Below are 17,460 nucleotides of genomic sequence, written 5' to 3'. Positions count from 1 at the left end.
CATCAAACTTTGAAGCCAAGATTCTGTGTGGTTGGTGTGTTGCTTCTCTGCCACAGACTGTTACCTGGGATTTCTAATTACTAGGTGAGCTTCACCAGGCCAATCAGAGGAAGCACTAAGGGGTTATTTAAAAATATGGATCATTTTGTTATTCCAGGTTGAGTCTCCCATATCCAAATATTCCGAAATACGGAATATTTTTAGCATGACTGAGAAAGTGAAACCATTGTTTTCTGATGGTTCAATGTACACAAACTTTGTTTAAAGCACAAATTTTGTATAAAATTACCTTCAGGCTGTGTGTATAAGGTGTATATGAAACATAAATGAATTTCATGTATGTACACAAACTTTTTCTGATGCACAAAATTATTAAAAATATAGTATAAAATTACCTGCAGGCTTTGTGTATAAGGTGTATATAACACATAAATGCATTCTGTGTTTAGATTTGGGTCCCATTCCCCAGATATTTCATTATTTTATGCAAATATTCCAGAATACGGAATATTCCGATATCCAAAATACCCTGGCCCCAATCATTTTGGATATGGGAGACTCAACCTGTATGATGATTTGTGCAATCATCTTAGTTGAATAAGATGGTACTGAATTAGAGAATTAGGATCATTTCATTGATGACATTAATTTATATTTCGATGATATTAATCATTCCACCACGCCTGGGGTAAAAAGTGAGTTTTAGAAGTGATGTTGCCATAGCAACCAATCAGATTCTAGCTATTATCTTCTAGAAGGTGCTAGTTAAATGTTAAGTAGAATCTGATTGGTTGCTATGGGCAACATCACTTCTAAAACTCACTTCTAAAAACTCTCACTTTAGTAAATTTACCCCCTGCAGTCATCATTGCAGCTCTCTGAAAAGAAAGCTGTACAGTTGCAGGATACGCTGTTTGGAAGGCCTCCACCAAGAGCAGAGGTTCCCAAACTTTTTTGAATCACAGCGCCCTAGAGTAACAGCATTTTTTCCAAGGTACCCCAGAGCCAAAAGTTTCTTATTGAGAAATTTAGCAAAAATGAAATGAGTAAATTGTGCTTATATGTCACCCATAGGTTCAGTTATGTGATGGTGGACAGGGCTGCACTTATTTTTTGACAAATTTTTTGACTGGCAGTCATTAGAGCTGGTTTTGCCTATCACACTAACTAAAAATAATTTTATGGTACTGGACCACCAACCCGAGGCACCCCTGCAAGTGCCCTGAGGCACCCTAGGGTGCCACAGCACCCAGTTTGGGAACCACTGATCTAAAGACATCATTTTCATAGAAATTTATGTGAACAAATAGTATATGAGATTGCGTGAGTTCTTAAATAAATTTGATGCTTATACTAAATGAAGCTATACTGTAGATAAAAAAAAAAATCATAAAAGAAAATAGGTGTCCTAAACTTCTCTAAATATACAGCCATGGGGAAAAAGTTTTGAGTATTGGTTTTCACAAAGTTTGCGCTTCATTATTTTTAAACCTTTTTGTCTGATGTTCCTATGGTATACTGAAGTAAAATTACAAGCATTTCATAAGTGGGAAAGGCTTTTATTGACAATTACATTAGCAAACAGTCAATATTTGCAGGGTTGACCCTTCTTTTTCAAGACCTCTGCAATTCTCCCTGGCATGCTGTCAATCAAATTCTGGACCACATACTGACTGATGGCCGCCCATTCTTGCCTAATCAATGCTTGGAGTTTGTCAGAATTTGTGGGGTTTTGTTTGTTCACCCGCCTCTTGAGGATTGACCACAAATTCTCAATGGGATTAAGGTCTGGGCAGTTTCTTGACCATGGACCCAAAATGTTGATGTTTTGTTGCTCAAGCCACTTAGTTATCACTTTTGCCATATGGCAAGGTGGTCCATCATGCTGGAAAAGGCATTGTTTGTTACCAAACTGTTCTTGGATGGTTGGGAGAAGTTGCTCTCGGAGGATGTTTTGGTACCATTCTTTATTCACGGCTGTGTTCTTAGGCAAAATTGTGATTGAGCTCAGGATGCTTTACTGTTGCCATGACACAGAACTGATGGTAACGCTCACCTTTCCTTCTCCAGTCAAGCATTTTTCCAGATGCCCCAAACAATCTGAAAGGGGATTCATCAGAGAAAATAACTTTATCCCAGTCCTCAGCAGTCCAATCCCTGTACCTTTTGCAGAATATCAGTTTGTCCCTGATGTTTTTCATTGAGAGAAGTGGCTTCTTTGCAGCCCTTCTTGACACCAGGCCATCCTCCAAAAGTCTTCGCCTCACTGTGCATGAAGATGCACTCACACATGCCTGCTGCTATTCCTGAGCAAGCTCTGTACTGGTGGTGCCCCGATCCCACAGCTGAAACAACTTTAGGAGACGGCCCTGGCGCTTGCTGGACGTTCTTGGGCGCCCTGAAGCCTCTTCGCAACTATTGAACCTCTCTCCTTGAAGTTCTTGATGATCCGATAAATGGTTGATTTAGGTGCAATCTTACTAGCAGCAATATCCGTGCATGTAACCATGGTTAACAGAGGAAGAACAATGATTTCAAGCTCCACCCTCCTTTTAAAGCTTCCAGTCTGTTATTCTAACTCAATCAGCATGACAGAGTGATCTCCAGCCTTGTTCTCGTCAACACTCTCACCTGTGTTAAAGAGAGAACATGATATCAGCTGGTCCTTTTGTGTCTGAAATGCAGTGGAAATGTTATTTTGGGGACTAAGTTCATTGTCATGGCAAAGTGGGACTTTGTAATTAATTGCAATTCATCTGATCACTCTTCATGACATTCTGGAGTATATGCAAATTGCCATCATAAAAACTGAAGCAGCAGACTTTGCGAAAAACAATACTTGTGTCATTCTCAAAACTTTTGGCCATGGCTGTACAGTACACGTACTCAGGATCTATTACTGGTGGTTTTGATTTGAGCACCATTCTTTCTGAAGAGAGGTATTGATATCACTCTGGAGATCTTGTATGTAATGTGGAAAGCTTGGACAGTATGTAAATAATTGTCTTAACAAAGTCAAGAGGACAATATTTACAGCAGATCGCAGAAGAGGAACTTGCTTTAAGAATAGGTACATTAAGAACTTACATTAAGTACCTCTTCTGGTACTAGCATACTAAATTTATTCTATCACACAACCTCTGCTCTTCTCAGGAAAGGAAAGATAAGCTGACGACAATTCATCCCCTTCTGTTGCTGCCAATATTAATTAACACCAGTACACATACATCTATAGCTACAGCAATTACTGACTCTGGAGACAATTTCATGGACATAACGAGACAACCAGATCCTGTTCATCAACTGTGATAATGAAAAATGTGGATTTCGCCTTTATTACTTCTACCATTGCTACCTGTGTACTGAACCTACTTGTCCTTGACTACAGCTATGCTTGATTATGTCCTGTATACACGAGCTTATTAAAGCTATGCTCCATTTCAGCCTGCACAGGCTTCATCCTGATTCCACTCTGGTAACTGACCGCTTCCCTCATAACAGATTCTTTACAGACCTGTTTAGCCCATACTAACTTACCCTCCTGGAATGTTTGGGAGACTGCAGAATTTCAGAGAGTTCTCCCTGATTCCCGGGAGATCAGAGAACCCTTTCAGATCATACCTACTTTCACAGTTCAGTGGGCGGGGGATTGATAACGCAATTCACTGTGAACTAAGTAATTGTGGCCCTGTCCCTGTAGTGTGATGCTACAAGTTGATTGATTACTAGACGGGGACGAGATCATGATGACATAAAACACCAGCACTTGCTATTTGGACCTGTTTCCAATAGTCAACAAGTAAGCATAAAAGTTGTAAAGTGACTCATTTTCTCAACTCAGTTTAATGTTTCAGAAGTAGAAGTTTCAGGGACTATACAAGGTAGTCTGATACATAAATCAACTCAGTGCTGTCTCAGAGAACACAGCTGCATCTGCTCCATGAGTCAGTGCTACAGAGTAAAGGTGCATACACACAGAATGATATATCGTTCCGATATGAACGATAATGATATATCGTTCCATTTGTATGCAATGAATGACCAACAATGCGCACTCCTACTGAACGATAACGATATCATCCATCAGGCATGCATGCAGGCCAATCTGGACGATATCGTTAATTTACTATATGGGAGAACGATCGTTGGTCATTCATCGTTGGTAAAATCGTTGGTATGTGGATGAACAATATCGTTCATCCAGCACACCAGGAATTTCAAGTGAGATCGTTCAGCGATATTGTTTGCTGAACAGATCATCCTGTGTGTACCCAGCATTAGAAACAATGGACCTCATTCAGAGTCGGTCGAAGCGGCCGCACGGTCGTACGCCACCGATGTTCGCTATACTGCGTATGCGTAAAGTTCGCAATGCGCGTGCGCAAACTAGCCGCTACGAACAGAAATTTCTCTCTCCTTGAACACAGCCAGGTTGGTAGTTTGAGTGACAGATTGAGGCATTTGTGGGTGGTAACAGGGGAAGGTGCTTGAAAACGGGGGAGTGGAGATCCGAACACAGGCGTGCCTAATTATGCGAACATCATTTTATGGGAGTGCATACGGTTTATGGGAGTGCATAATTAACAAAGTAGCGTCATGGCACATGTGACATGGGAGGTTTTTACACTGACATGATCGTAGAGCTTAAGAGAGGGTATGGTTAACCTTAAGCTCTACGACCAGTTCCGATGGTTCCCGATGGACTCGAGTAATCCTTATATGCCCGGAGATGACGTGCAATGCGTACGAGAAGGGGGCGTATTTTTTTGTCTTCCGGCCGCTTCCTCCCCTTGGTCGGCCAGCTACCGATCCGAACTTAGGGACGCAACTTGCGAGGGAATCATTTGCATATCCGGCCCCTTTTCCCGTACGACTGTGCGGCCGCTTTGACCAACTCTCAATGAGGTCCAATATCTTTAACCATACTGCAAAATAAATCCTATATGGCACAATATATGTTCAGCCACTGTTGACATAATGAGGGGTCCAGTATTAAACATAGATTCAAGGACTCTGCAGTCAAAAACAACATATACAGAATAAGTGTACGCACTGGAAATACAGAATATTCTACAGTATATACAGTACGCACTGGCAATATAGAATATTCTCCAGTATATACCTAAATTGTAAACACTTCTATGATAACATAAGTAAAAGTTTACTTTGTCTAATTTCTCACTCTGCCCCAGGAAGGCTTCGCATTCCACAGCCAATATGAGAGGGAAAACAACTTGTAACCAGGTAGGGTGCATGATCTGAGTGTTGCCTTAGTGTAAAATAAAGGCTGTTGTACACATCATGCATGGAATTCCCCCAAGGAGCTCTGAACAAGTACACTCACTACAGTGACTAGAAGAAAAGTATTGAAGGATCTTTTTGAGAAAAACAGGAAGCCAATGCGGCAAATTGTACTAATTACATTAGGTTTAGGTGTAGCATAGGTGTTTCTGTAGTAGAGTACACTGTACTTTAATGTATATGTATATTAAACAAGCAATAAAACAAAGGGTGATACTTTGTTGGGTGTAAAACACTGACTATACTGTTGAGTAATTTTCCTCAGCTTTGTAATGTTGTACAAAATATTGCTCAATAACCATACACATACTGAGAAGGTCTTGGTGATGTTTATACATGAGCACGTTTATCTCACCTAGATAAGTCTTAGTGGGGACCTTCAATAGAAAAACCACAAAACATGACTTTTATTTATACATTTCGTACATTATAAAAACGAAGCCGCGTACTGCGCAGACAGCCATGGTTCTTTAGAGTTGTGTGAACTGTTTCCATGGAGAGCACATTTCACATTTTTGTCCTAAATAGCACCCTTACTAAGGCAAACAGATACTAGTCAGACAAGCTTCACAAGATACAAAGAAGCATCTGTTTTCAGCACATACAGTATGAAGACTAACAAGCTGAATCTTCTGTTTACAAACACCACAAGGTATTTCTATATTCTCATCATCACAGTCCTATCATTACTCAATGCACAAATGGCCCACAAGCAAAATTCAATGATACTATGATGTTTTTCACACTTACCATGGCAAACAGAGCAATCCAGCCACTGGTAGTTGAATAGAGTGTGCATCAAATAGCAAAGTAACTGTAGGTAGAACACTGATCGGATATACACAACCACTTCTCCTCTGGGGGCTTTCTCCAACTTATTATATTTCCTTTTCTTCTCCCTTTCAGTTCTCAAGACTGAGACATGAATTGTCTTCTCTGCTTCACAAAGGCTACTTTAGAAGGCAGATGAGTCAGATGACACAGCTGAGAGCTGGCGTCAAGTTTTCAGGTTCCCAGTGATAGCTTACCTGTGTTTTTGTAAGTGGAAAGGGTTAACTAGGTGTGTTCCAGGGTGGGTGTGCCAGAAAACTTCCTGACAAAGCTTCTTGGACAAGTACAGAGTCGTCATTTGGCAGAAGATGCAGAATGTGTCTTACTTAATTACTAGGTTCTATGTAATCTTAAAAAGAAAAAAATGTATGACTTCATTTACAGAAGAAGTGAAACCTCAATGACAATCACTGCATTGCCTTATACCAATGAACTGTTTACACGTTCATTACATAACATGTACAGGTGGTACTGTTATATTAATATGAACAGTACTGGTTTATCGTTCAAAATAGAACTGCATCTTGGTTAAAACAAAATAGTTAAAACTGTAATCTTAATTTCTAAAAAATAAGACAAAAAAATAGATGAAACCAAAAAAGGTTAACAAAACTACATTTGAGTGATGTATTCTATAGTGCAGTATGAACTGCTTTACGACTTTACTATTTGCCAGTAACCTACTGTATATAACATATATTTACCACCTAATTTAGTTTCCATATAAAAACATCTGTTTATATAATCACATGATAAAATCATGAAAAAATCACGGTTCCTGGTGACAAACATGTCACATTGCTGCCAATTTATGCCCAAAGTCTGTCCTTTCTCTAAATTCAGCTACAACTGTCTTTTAATTGTATGATTTGTATACACACAGAACAAACTAAGGAGGAATTAAATTCTCTCCAAAGTGTCATAAAGTGACTCCTGAATGGTCGCAAAGGTACTCGGCGCTGATATATCTGTGCTCATGTTTCCTAATACCCCATAAAGGTGCACAGAAAATGACGGACGAATCCTTAATGTAAAATGCAGTCATTTCATAGCCAGACATTGTGATTATGCCTGGTTGAACATCGCTGACAATTGAATTGCCCCTTTCAAATCTGACAGACCTAATCTATATATTAATTGTGTAAGCCTGTCCTGTCTCCAACATGCGTGCACAGTGGGGGCAGAGGTGTGCGCCCTAATCAGGGCCGTAGCTAGGGTAGTGCGGCCGGTGCCATCGCACAGGGCACCACAGGTCAGGGGGCGCTGTTTGGGCCTGTCAAATTTCTGTTTATTATCATTCTGGCCCTTCCCCATGAAGCCATGGCCCTTTTTTGGGTGCATTATGTCCGTTTGAAAAATGAGGGGGGCGCCAATGCTCTTTCTGGCACAGGGCACCAAAAAGTCTAGTTACTGCTCTGGCCCTAATAACTCCCACTGTGAGGGAGACGGGACAGACCTAGAGCCACAGAAGAGGAGGACTGAGCTGGCCACCAGGAATGGGGTAAGTATGACAGCAGGGGCAGGACTAAGAAGGGGAATGGGGGCAGCATATGACAGAGCAGTGGCGGATGGAGCGGGAGGGAAGTTGGGGATGGAGGGTGAAGGGATCAGTGGGTCGGGGTGAACAAGCAGCTGTTGGAGCAGAGGAGGAGCAGCAAAAAGTGGGGATGGGGATGGACAGAGTGGAAATCCGGGTGGGGTGGTACAGACTGAGATGACCTGGCATATCCTGGGTCCCTTTACTAGTATGTAAAGAATAGATATTGCTTAAGCCTTTCAAGTTCAAAAGCGGTTTACACCTTTTTGACCAATCCAATATTAAAGGTTTCGGATTGCATCACCTTATCTGAGAATTAATCTGTCAATATAAGTAATACAATTATATACTTATATATTTCTTTTCAGAATATGTTTTATGGGAGGGTGCGCAAACATGCTATACAATACCATACCATACTAAACAGTAGACAAGTATACTACTCAGTACCAACACTATACACTTTACCCTCACCGCCACCCCCACACCCACCCCCAGCATTTTGTGATGTTGGTGTGGTGAAATCACAAGGGGGTTTGTTTACCACTTTCAGTGACAAATGCAGGATTTCTAAATGGGGGGTTTCCAAAGGCGTGATTTTAGAGTGATTGTGGCCAGTCCATGAAGAGGGCATAATTACCACTTATCCTGCTTTAATATGCGTCATACAAAGTATATTGTGTGTCATAATTCTAGCATATACAGGACCAGTGATCACAGTAAGCCATTAGATGTGGCAGTAGGGCCTTCCTTTTTTATTTTAGATGTGAGCACGATTCCAGGGCATGGGAGCAAGTCCGGGAGTCTGGGGGAGCAGCAGAAGAACCTAGCACTGTCCTGGACATATATGTAAATATTGGGCTCTATAGCAGTGCATCCCTAACAGTGCATGTTTTCCAAATCCCCTAATTGGTGCACAGGTTATTTATTACTGGCTGATACATGTTAAAAAATCCACATATTTATTTCATTTATGATACTGAGAAGAACATGCAGCGCTAGTAGAATTCCATTTTATTACTATTTCTATTGTGGTCATGGTGTGGGCTGGGGAGGGGGTTTTCAGGCAGACGGAAAACCCACCCCTGCTTTTGCCTATGACTTTTACAGCAGTAGGCTAGACAGTACTCCCCTTTCAAACACTATCTCATTGCTGCATGCACCAGAGATGAGATTGTTAGAGTATGCATGTATGCTGTATACAGGTCACAGAATGTACTCTGTATTGTATATTGTAGTGTCTATTAAAATTATTTATGTATTGTATATTAGTAATTTAAATGCTCTCTGTATTTAAATGTCTAGGGGATCTAAATATCAATATTATTTTTACTTTAAATTTTTTTTAAAAACGCTGTTTTCACACCCTTTTCACATTATTTTAGTATCACATAAATTTATTAAAGGGCAATTGGAGTAGTTTTTGTGAAAAACTACTGTATGCCCTTTAATTTGCATATTTTAGTATGTATATCGCATTTCCTATACTTGTAATTGGAAATGTGATCTGCCTGAGATTCACTAAAAATAAATTGTTAAAAAATGTGTGAAATGCCTGTGATAATAACACCATCTTCAGAGTTATCAGGGCATTCCCGACGGTCCCCCTACTCCTGCTCTGCTCTGACGGGCAGAGCAGGGCCGGGAGCCGGCCCCGGTGATCAGCTTTGTGGCTTAAAAGTATATCAGAAGATGAAAAAGTAAAACAAAAATGGCGTAGGGTTGTCATCCCCAAAATGATAACTAGGCAGGACGTTTTAAGAGAGGAGGAGGCCCGTGTGCAGCCTGTGTTTGGCCGCTACCATTTTCCCAGTGATTTTTTGCTGCTCTACAGCGTTGGTCCAGCGCTGCGGAGTAGCCCACCAGTATCGGTGGAGAGGTAAGTATAATTAACTGTGGGTGCAGAGTGTGCGGTGTGGGGCCCCCTGGACCCAGAGCCTGTGTGCACTGCACACCCTGCATCCATTATAAAGACGCCCCTGTAACTAGCCCTAGACAGTTAGCGGACGAACCCAGGAGAAAAATGCTATTAGCTCAGGGCTGATTGTCTCTAGGATGGGTACACATTTGTTTTTGTAAGCCCCACTTCCCTAGGGATATCAACCCTGTGCTGACCAGTTTAAGACTAGTTCACCTTATGGCAGGAAGACCCCATGCAGAGTTGTCCCCTTGCTATAGTGTCACCAACCCCTGGCTGGTAAAGCCTAGTGCTAAGGAGGAAGCCCAGACCATTTTTTTCATTTCAACTTTCTGAAGTTTTTGCAAGTTTTTATGGAAAACCATGCACAGTTCCTCTGTATATGTGTAATCATTTGTAAAAACATGCCTGCTTGAAGCAGGTAAAATTATTTGATCCGGTTTCTGAGTAGGTTCTTAACTGGCCGCATAGTAAATGAGATGTGGGAAAGCTTCATAGCAACCCTGTCACCGGCCATACAAACACAGATTCACAATTCTCTGTGCAATACCTCTTGGTATCTTTTGCGCATGGTGGAGGGTGATCTCCCTGTCACTGTGCGGTCCCAGGGGGGGAAGGGGCGAGCATGTTTGATCATTTTATCTTTGCTTATTGTTTATTCGTAAATATGTATATGGGCTTGCAACAGTCAATTTCCTGAAACATTCTCATATGTATAGGAACACTCCAATTTTCTTTTTTTTTTGTGTTCCTCAGGGTCTTTTACAGAAATTGTGATAACTCGTTTGAATATGTCCAATTGTATAAATGTCTAATTTCTCTTTGGTTGGACTTGACTGTATTAGGCCCTAAGGAAAATGCTTTAACATTACTGTGTTTCAAATATTGTATTGTATCACACATTGCTTTAATAAAAATATATATATATACCCTAGTAGCGTTCCAGCTAGGCTATTTCAGCGGGGCGCCGCCCTGCCCTATTTTTGAAGGGCTGAAAGCACCCTGCCCTCCAGCGCCCCGCTGAAACAGCCTGCGAGTTCTGTCCCTTCCCATGGGTCGCAGTGTCCCGCAGCTGGAGAACATGGAGGTGCAGCGGTCACCGCCGGTGAATGGATGCCATTCACAGTGACCGCAGCGCTTGGGGGCTGCCCGGCATGTCCGTAAGTGCCGAGCACGCCCACAAGAGTGACGAAAAGGGGACGTGTCATTGGCCGCGCCCCCTTTCCGGGCGTGTGCAGAAGTGCCCTTTCTCTATGTCCGGCGCCCTGTTTGCCTGCCACTGGACCTAGAATGAACACTACCATAGGGCTGTATCCCATGACCAATATTACATTTAATAATTAGGCCTCTTATCCTCCACCATCCATATAATTCATGTTTAATAAATAAGACACCATACAACCCTGTTATTAAATAAATACAAGTTATAATTAATAAATATGCCTATTTCAACCTTACAAGCCTCAACATTAAAATAATAGCACTCACATTTAAAAATTACACCTACCCATGTCCCCCCACAAACAGTCACAACATCAAATTATTAGCACTCATATATAATAAATGCGCTAATTTCCTCTCAACCAGCCCCAATAGATTATCATACACATTTAATAGTAACCCTACAATACAAAGCATTACTAGACTTAAAATATTTTAATAGAACCACCCTACCCACATGACAACCTTCCCGTACCATTTCCCTCTAAACCAGGGTGCTTGTTTAGGAGAGGGTGGGGTAATATTTGAGGGACTTCTTTAGAATTCTGCTCACTGCCAGCACTTCTAGCCTCATGGTGTGAGGTGAATTTGATTCTAATTTGTTGTTACAAAGTGTGTTTTCCTAAAGGTAGTACAGGTCATACAATATATAGATACGTGTATGTATAAATGCAAATACAGACAGAAGACAAACTATGTTCTACATGTTTTAAAACCTACTTTTGCATAAGTAATACAGTTTTATGTCATTATAGTTCACTTCCATTGCATCACTGGCATCTCAGAAAAGACCAATCATGGAAGTCACACACAGGATGATTTAGTGATACTGATTACCAGAAAGTTGTCATTCGTGAAACACAGATGTGATGTGACTATTTTTGTATGCAACTGTCCTAGTAAATGGTTAAATATTGAGTTATTCTTGCTCCTATGATTGGCAACAGTAAAAAAAATAATAGAAATTAAAAGGATAATGGATTAATATGCTATTCTACATTTAGAGGCACATTTTGTGAGTTAGTAGCCCATAGAAAACGTCATCTGCATAAGGCGTCATACTATAGGGACCAAGCTCCGGAATTCTACGCATTCCGGAACTTGATAAATCTGTCAGCTTTGCAGCTCCCATAAAAACCTATGCAGGCTGTGGCAGCTGTCGAAAATGGAGGGTCTGCAGCAGAAATTGGAGTTATCTGCTGTGATCCCTCTATAGCAGTGGTTCTCAAACTCGGTCCTCAGGACCCCACACAGGTCACGTTTTGCAGGTCACCCAGCAGGTGCACAGGTGTAATCATTACTCACTGACACAGGTGGAGCTAATTATTTCACTTCATTCAATGTGGAGACATGGAAAACATGCACCGTTTGGGGGTCCTGAGGACCGAGTTTGAGAACCTGTGCTCTATAGTATATCTGGGGGTAACTTAATGTTTGCGGGTATCTCCCGAATAAGTCTGTTTTCGAGGAATATCCCACAAATATTATTTCATAAATAAGCCCCATAAACACATAAGGGGGAAATTCAATTAAGGGCAAATCCGTTCGCCCATCATCTGTGCGGCAGCCATCACGATTTACAGCAGCGGATCTCGCACAAAAGTGTTCGCTACCCCATAGAGTAGCAAGCAGTTTTGTGTGAATCAGGCATTCGGCTGGCTGAAGGGTGCGAGACGGCAATTGAATTCCCCCCATAGCATTAATGTTTTTTTAGAATTTACTCAATTCCGATTCCTGGCTTTCCTTTTACTCTTTATGGCACCACATTATTAATATTATTTTTTCTAAAGGTGACTAACATTGGCTATATATATATATATATCTATGATATCAAAACAGGTCACACTGATACAACTACTACAACACCATGTGCAGCATTATAGACCTGGCTCCAATTCAGCCCTCTGTCATGATTAACCTGTTACTGATCTGGCTTGCCAGCTACAACACAGAGCAGTAGGGGTTTACTGTAGTTTATCTTGCAGCTTGTCAATAGGCATTAATAATATTGGGAAGAAAGCTCCTGTTCTCAGATACTGCCAATCTCATGAGTCACTTTGTGGATTGTACACCTGTTGCTGGCTGACTAAATTGGTTATGCGGTACGTCATAGGATGCCTGACTCCACAAAATTGGCAAAACAAATACAACTGGGGATTCAGTCCTACCATAACAGTAATCAATGCTAGATGGGATGCTACAAGTAAGCGGCCTATATAACAGGGAAAATGCTTACATACAGATGTGTCCACATACATCTATCCTCTGTGCGCTACAAGTCTGATTACATAAAACGCGGGAGCAGAGACAGTCTCAATGTTCCAAATGAAGCTAAATATTTTCTAAAAGCATTTATATTAATGTTTATTTATGTGATGGTTAATCCAAACAGTAGTATATAAACTTGATTTGACATGGGAGTGGAATGGATTAAGGCTTTATACTGCCTTAATTATGCATGCCCCTATAACGGTGTCCCAACGCACATGCACACCTGCGTTCGCACAGCCACCCCCCGTCACCACCCACAAAATGACACTTCCAGTCAATCAATATCAGAAGGGTCTGCGTACACACTGCGTGTAGTCTGCATATCCTAACCCGATCGCACTGGCTAGTTCGTGCGTGCGCAGTGTAATGCATGCACAGTGCAAGTGCGTGCGGTCTCTCACTTGCATTTCTTGCTGAGTCAGGCCCACTGTTCTTTCCAGTAAAGCAGGTGTTATACATACTTACCAACAGCCTCTTAGTTGCACTTTCATTTTAAATTAATTCCACATTTGATACCTGTCATTATGATCACTGTGCACCTGCAACAGCTCTATCCCTGGTGCAAATAATCCATCAGAAAAACAGAATATTTACACATACACGCAACTCTGCAAAGCCTGCATTCAATAGGCAAGCCCTCACTTAGTTCTGCCTATATGCGAACACCTCAGAACAATACAGCTATGCCCTTTAGCTGCAAGTGAAAATGTGCTTGGTTTGCATAGAACTCTACATTGCTGTAGTTGTGTATGCTCAACGCCAGAGCAATGCTAAAACATGCAAGATACGTTAAACAGGATTCTAAATCATAAAGGATTTTTATTTTTAAACAAGACTATGTAAGTCCCACTTCCTCTCTATATTGTTTGGTCCCCCACTATTCATTACGCTTGGTAAGATCTTCTGATTACTTTATGTAGGAGAGATCTGTCCCAACAGTTTCAAAAGAGACTCAAGTAATGGTTGGATGACTACATGCTTCTGAAGTCAGCTGCAGCTGCTGACATTCACTGACAATGGAAGGAAGGGCCTTTAGGTAAAAATGTCCATTTAAGAATCCATTTTTGTTTATGAAAAGTGTATGGCTGCACACCCTAGATGTCAAGGCTATTACCAACCAGTTAACATCTATTATAAGGTCACTAGTATTTTGATCCCATAATTTGCCTGGTTCTGACAGCCGGGGCTCTGGAGAACATTATACATATTTGCCGACATTCCTGGGCAGCTTTCCAGAAGCAGCAGGAGGGGACCTGCTGCTCTCCTCTTCGGGGGGTGGGGCCAGACGACAGATATCATTAGGCCATGCCCCCTTTACAGGAAAACCCCCGCGATTTGCGGGTCCGAGAGGAGGGGGCGGGGGTAAATGACGTGATTTGCGCCATTTAGCCCCACCCCTTCCCTACGGACCCGAAAATTCCAGGTAAAATCTCCCCATCCTGCCCACTTCACAAGGAAGTGGGCGGGATGCGGGAGATATGCCTACTCTTCCGGGTGTGCGGGGGGTTACCCGAAAAATCGGGAGCCTCCCGCGATTGTATGACATTATATGAGCAAGCAGCCTTAATTTAGATGTCTTCTCTGCTGTTAGAAAGTTACAGCTCTTCCCAGTTAACAGCTTGGAAGAGAGGCTGAGTGGGAGCCAGGCAGAGAGTGCGAGTTGTGAGGAGAGGAGTGGACAGGGCCTCCCTGCAGCTCTCTACTGAGCCTGTGCTAGACTGGCATCATAGGTGATTATATAATAGACATTCTAATCGGCTCCTGCCACCAAATATAGATTTTGTAACATACATGTAACTCTCACCTAGATATCGATTGATAACACAAAATGTTCATGTCCTCAGTCCCTAAATGTATTGTCAACTCTATATTTCAGGATATGTTTCAAGTATCTACAGTATGTATGGCAGATTAATTCCTGGACATGATTTAATGAGCAATATGTAGTTAATTTAAACACATTTAGTATTGTTTGTGTTTTAACATAAAGGTTCAAGCCTTGTCTTACGTAGGATCCCACCACACTTGCTTCTGTGATAACTCGCAGGTATTTGAGGCTAAAATGTACAATCTAAAAAAGTTATTGAAAGAATATTATCTCTCCAGTCTTGGCTTCATAAACAAAACAATTGTTAGGCACTAAACGGGTTCAGTACAGATCCACCTGTAGACATTGCCCTTAAATAAATACCTCACATTCCTGAGTGACTTTGCATGGACATTGCATTTTTCAAGTTCATACATGTTTGTATTATGTTTCCTGCAAAGTAAAATCTTTTAAAAGAAGAGAATTGCCTTAGTTTTCATCTTGATTTATACATCATTTCTGGAATTACTACCTGATGTTTATGGGACTAGCCCAACTAAGCTAGTTCTTTCAAAGCCAAAGCAAACTGATTGTGTTCCAAACAAAGGAAGTCATTTTATTTCCTATGTTACGATAAATAAGACTACCTGCCTTGGCTTTAACACCACTGTATGATATTAGCACAACTGTTTTGCAAGTCTGATTTTGTGCATGACAAAATGGGGCTCATGCAGATTTGAAAGTACACCTATTTGCAGGGTGTATCAAAACAAAACGTATACAAGTAGAAGTAATGTAGAGTCATACGCATTTCAATTGCATTTACAATTAAGACTTAAGATGTATAACCAGGGTCGTTTCTAGAGAGGAGTGGGCCCGTGTGCAGTCTCCGTCACTGGCCCCCTCCTCTCAGTCCGCACTAGAGTGTGCCCAGAGTCTATAGCGCATGAGCAGGTCACCGGGAAAATGGCAGCGGCGGCCACTTTCCTTGTACTGCGCATGCGCAAAACGATGGGAAAATGGCCGCGGCAGACATTTTCCAACACTGATACCGGCGCCGACGTAGGACTCCGGAGAGGTAAGTATAATGTGGGTGCACCGCACACATTGCACCCATTATAAATACGCCCCTGTGTACAACTGGGCTGTAACACCCACTCTCATGTAGGTAAAGTTCAGTGAGGGTCTGCAGAGCAGCTGCGGTCTATGCAGACTTGGAAACAAGCGTAAGTTTGTTTGGAGATGTATCTTTTACATATTAGGTGCAAGTGCGCACTGATGATGAGGACTAGTAACAAAGCAAGCGTATACATATAGTGGGAATCTGCGCATGCACCTGATCCATACTACACATATGCAGTACGGGTCTGCGATCCCGCACACAGTCCGGCAGCAGGCTGTCAGTGATTGACAGTCTGCTGCCATTTCTGGGCGGGTAGGAGGGTGGTGACGGCCTCCGTTTCCCAAAACCGAGGCATGTCACTGCCGTTTGGGGGAGTGGAGAAGGATCTCCAGCAGCTAAATGAGATTTCCTGGCCTCTTTTACTCATTTGCGGTGGCCGGCTTGCGTGACCCCATGGTCACTCAGCCAGCCGAAGGGATCACAGATATTCTGATATTGCGTCCTTGGACGCAGCTTGGATTTCTAATTAATGCATGAAGCCTCCAGTTGCATTACCATATTGCACCTATTGCAACTGCTAACATGTTAGCAGCTGCGATAGCATATCCGTCCGGAGCTGAATCACCCCCTCTGTTCTGCAGTGATTTCTGAAACTCAAGTGATTTTGAAAGCTATACTGATTTCTGTTCTGGAAGTCAGTCTGGTCCTGATATACCCCATTCCAAATGGTATGAGAATACACCTGCATGCACTGCATACTTGTCAACTCTCCCTGATTGTCAGGGAGACTCCCTGAAACAGTAGAAATCTCCCTGACTCCCTGAAGAGTCTAACAATCTCCATGATTGCACCTTACCCCTATTATGAATCTGTTATATAAACCCCCCCAGAGATTTATACATTCAAATGGGATCATTAGTATAATTCCCTTGCATTGGTTATAAGGCACAATGGGGTAGATGTATTATAGCGGCACTTAACGTGCCGCTATAACGCTTCCCGCTTCGCCTCTTTACCGAGGCGAAGCAGGAAGCACTACCTATGAGATGTATAAACATCTCATCGGCCGGAGAGGGGGAGCGTTAACTCCCCCCTCCGGCGCTACCCGCTAGAGACAGCAGCGCATCAGCCTAGTGCTGATGCACTGTCTCTCTCTCCCGGCCGGCTCCACTGAGCATGCGTGGGATCTCGCAAGTATCGCGAAATCCCCGCATGGAGCCGGTAGCCGCCGCAGCAGGGACTTCGCTGTCCCTGCTGTTGGGATAGGCTAACGCCAGGCTGTAGCTGTCGATGACGACAGCTACAGCCGGCCGAACGGTCAGACTATCTGACCGTTCGTACATAGCCCAGGCTATCAGCGCTGCTATCTTGTAGATAGCAGCGTCGATAATGACAGGGGCGCATAGCGCCCCTGTCATTTATCGCCCAGACCCCGATCATACATCGGGGAG

At 42.3% G+C, this 17,460-nt stretch overlaps 1 protein-coding gene across 2 annotated transcripts in view; it reads right to left on the bottom strand.

Annotated features, from left to right (window-relative positions):
• The window catches only part of CRYBG1 (crystallin beta-gamma domain containing 1), a 396,888-nt gene that overhangs the window by 221,203 nt on the left and 158,225 nt on the right, over positions 1-17,460 (bottom strand). The window contains exon 1 of one of the 2 annotated variants that reach the window (XM_088460441.1): positions 6,052-6,302. The exons of the other annotated variant lie outside the window; for it this stretch is intronic. Within the exon in view, the coding sequence (XP_088316567.1) occupies positions 6,052-6,054 (3 nt within the window). The 5' untranslated portion in view covers positions 6,055-6,302. Of the gene's footprint in view, positions 1-6,051; positions 6,303-17,460 lie in introns of those variants that run through there. 2 annotated transcript variants of the gene reach the window in all.

This window comes from Taudactylus pleione, unplaced genomic scaffold (genome assembly GCF_031769625.1).
Source record: "Taudactylus pleione unplaced genomic scaffold, aTauple2 ptg000046l, whole genome shotgun sequence".
NCBI classification, from domain to species: Eukaryota; Metazoa; Chordata; class Amphibia; order Anura; family Myobatrachidae; genus Taudactylus; species Taudactylus pleione.
This window is presented reverse-complemented; position numbering and strand designations above follow the sequence as displayed.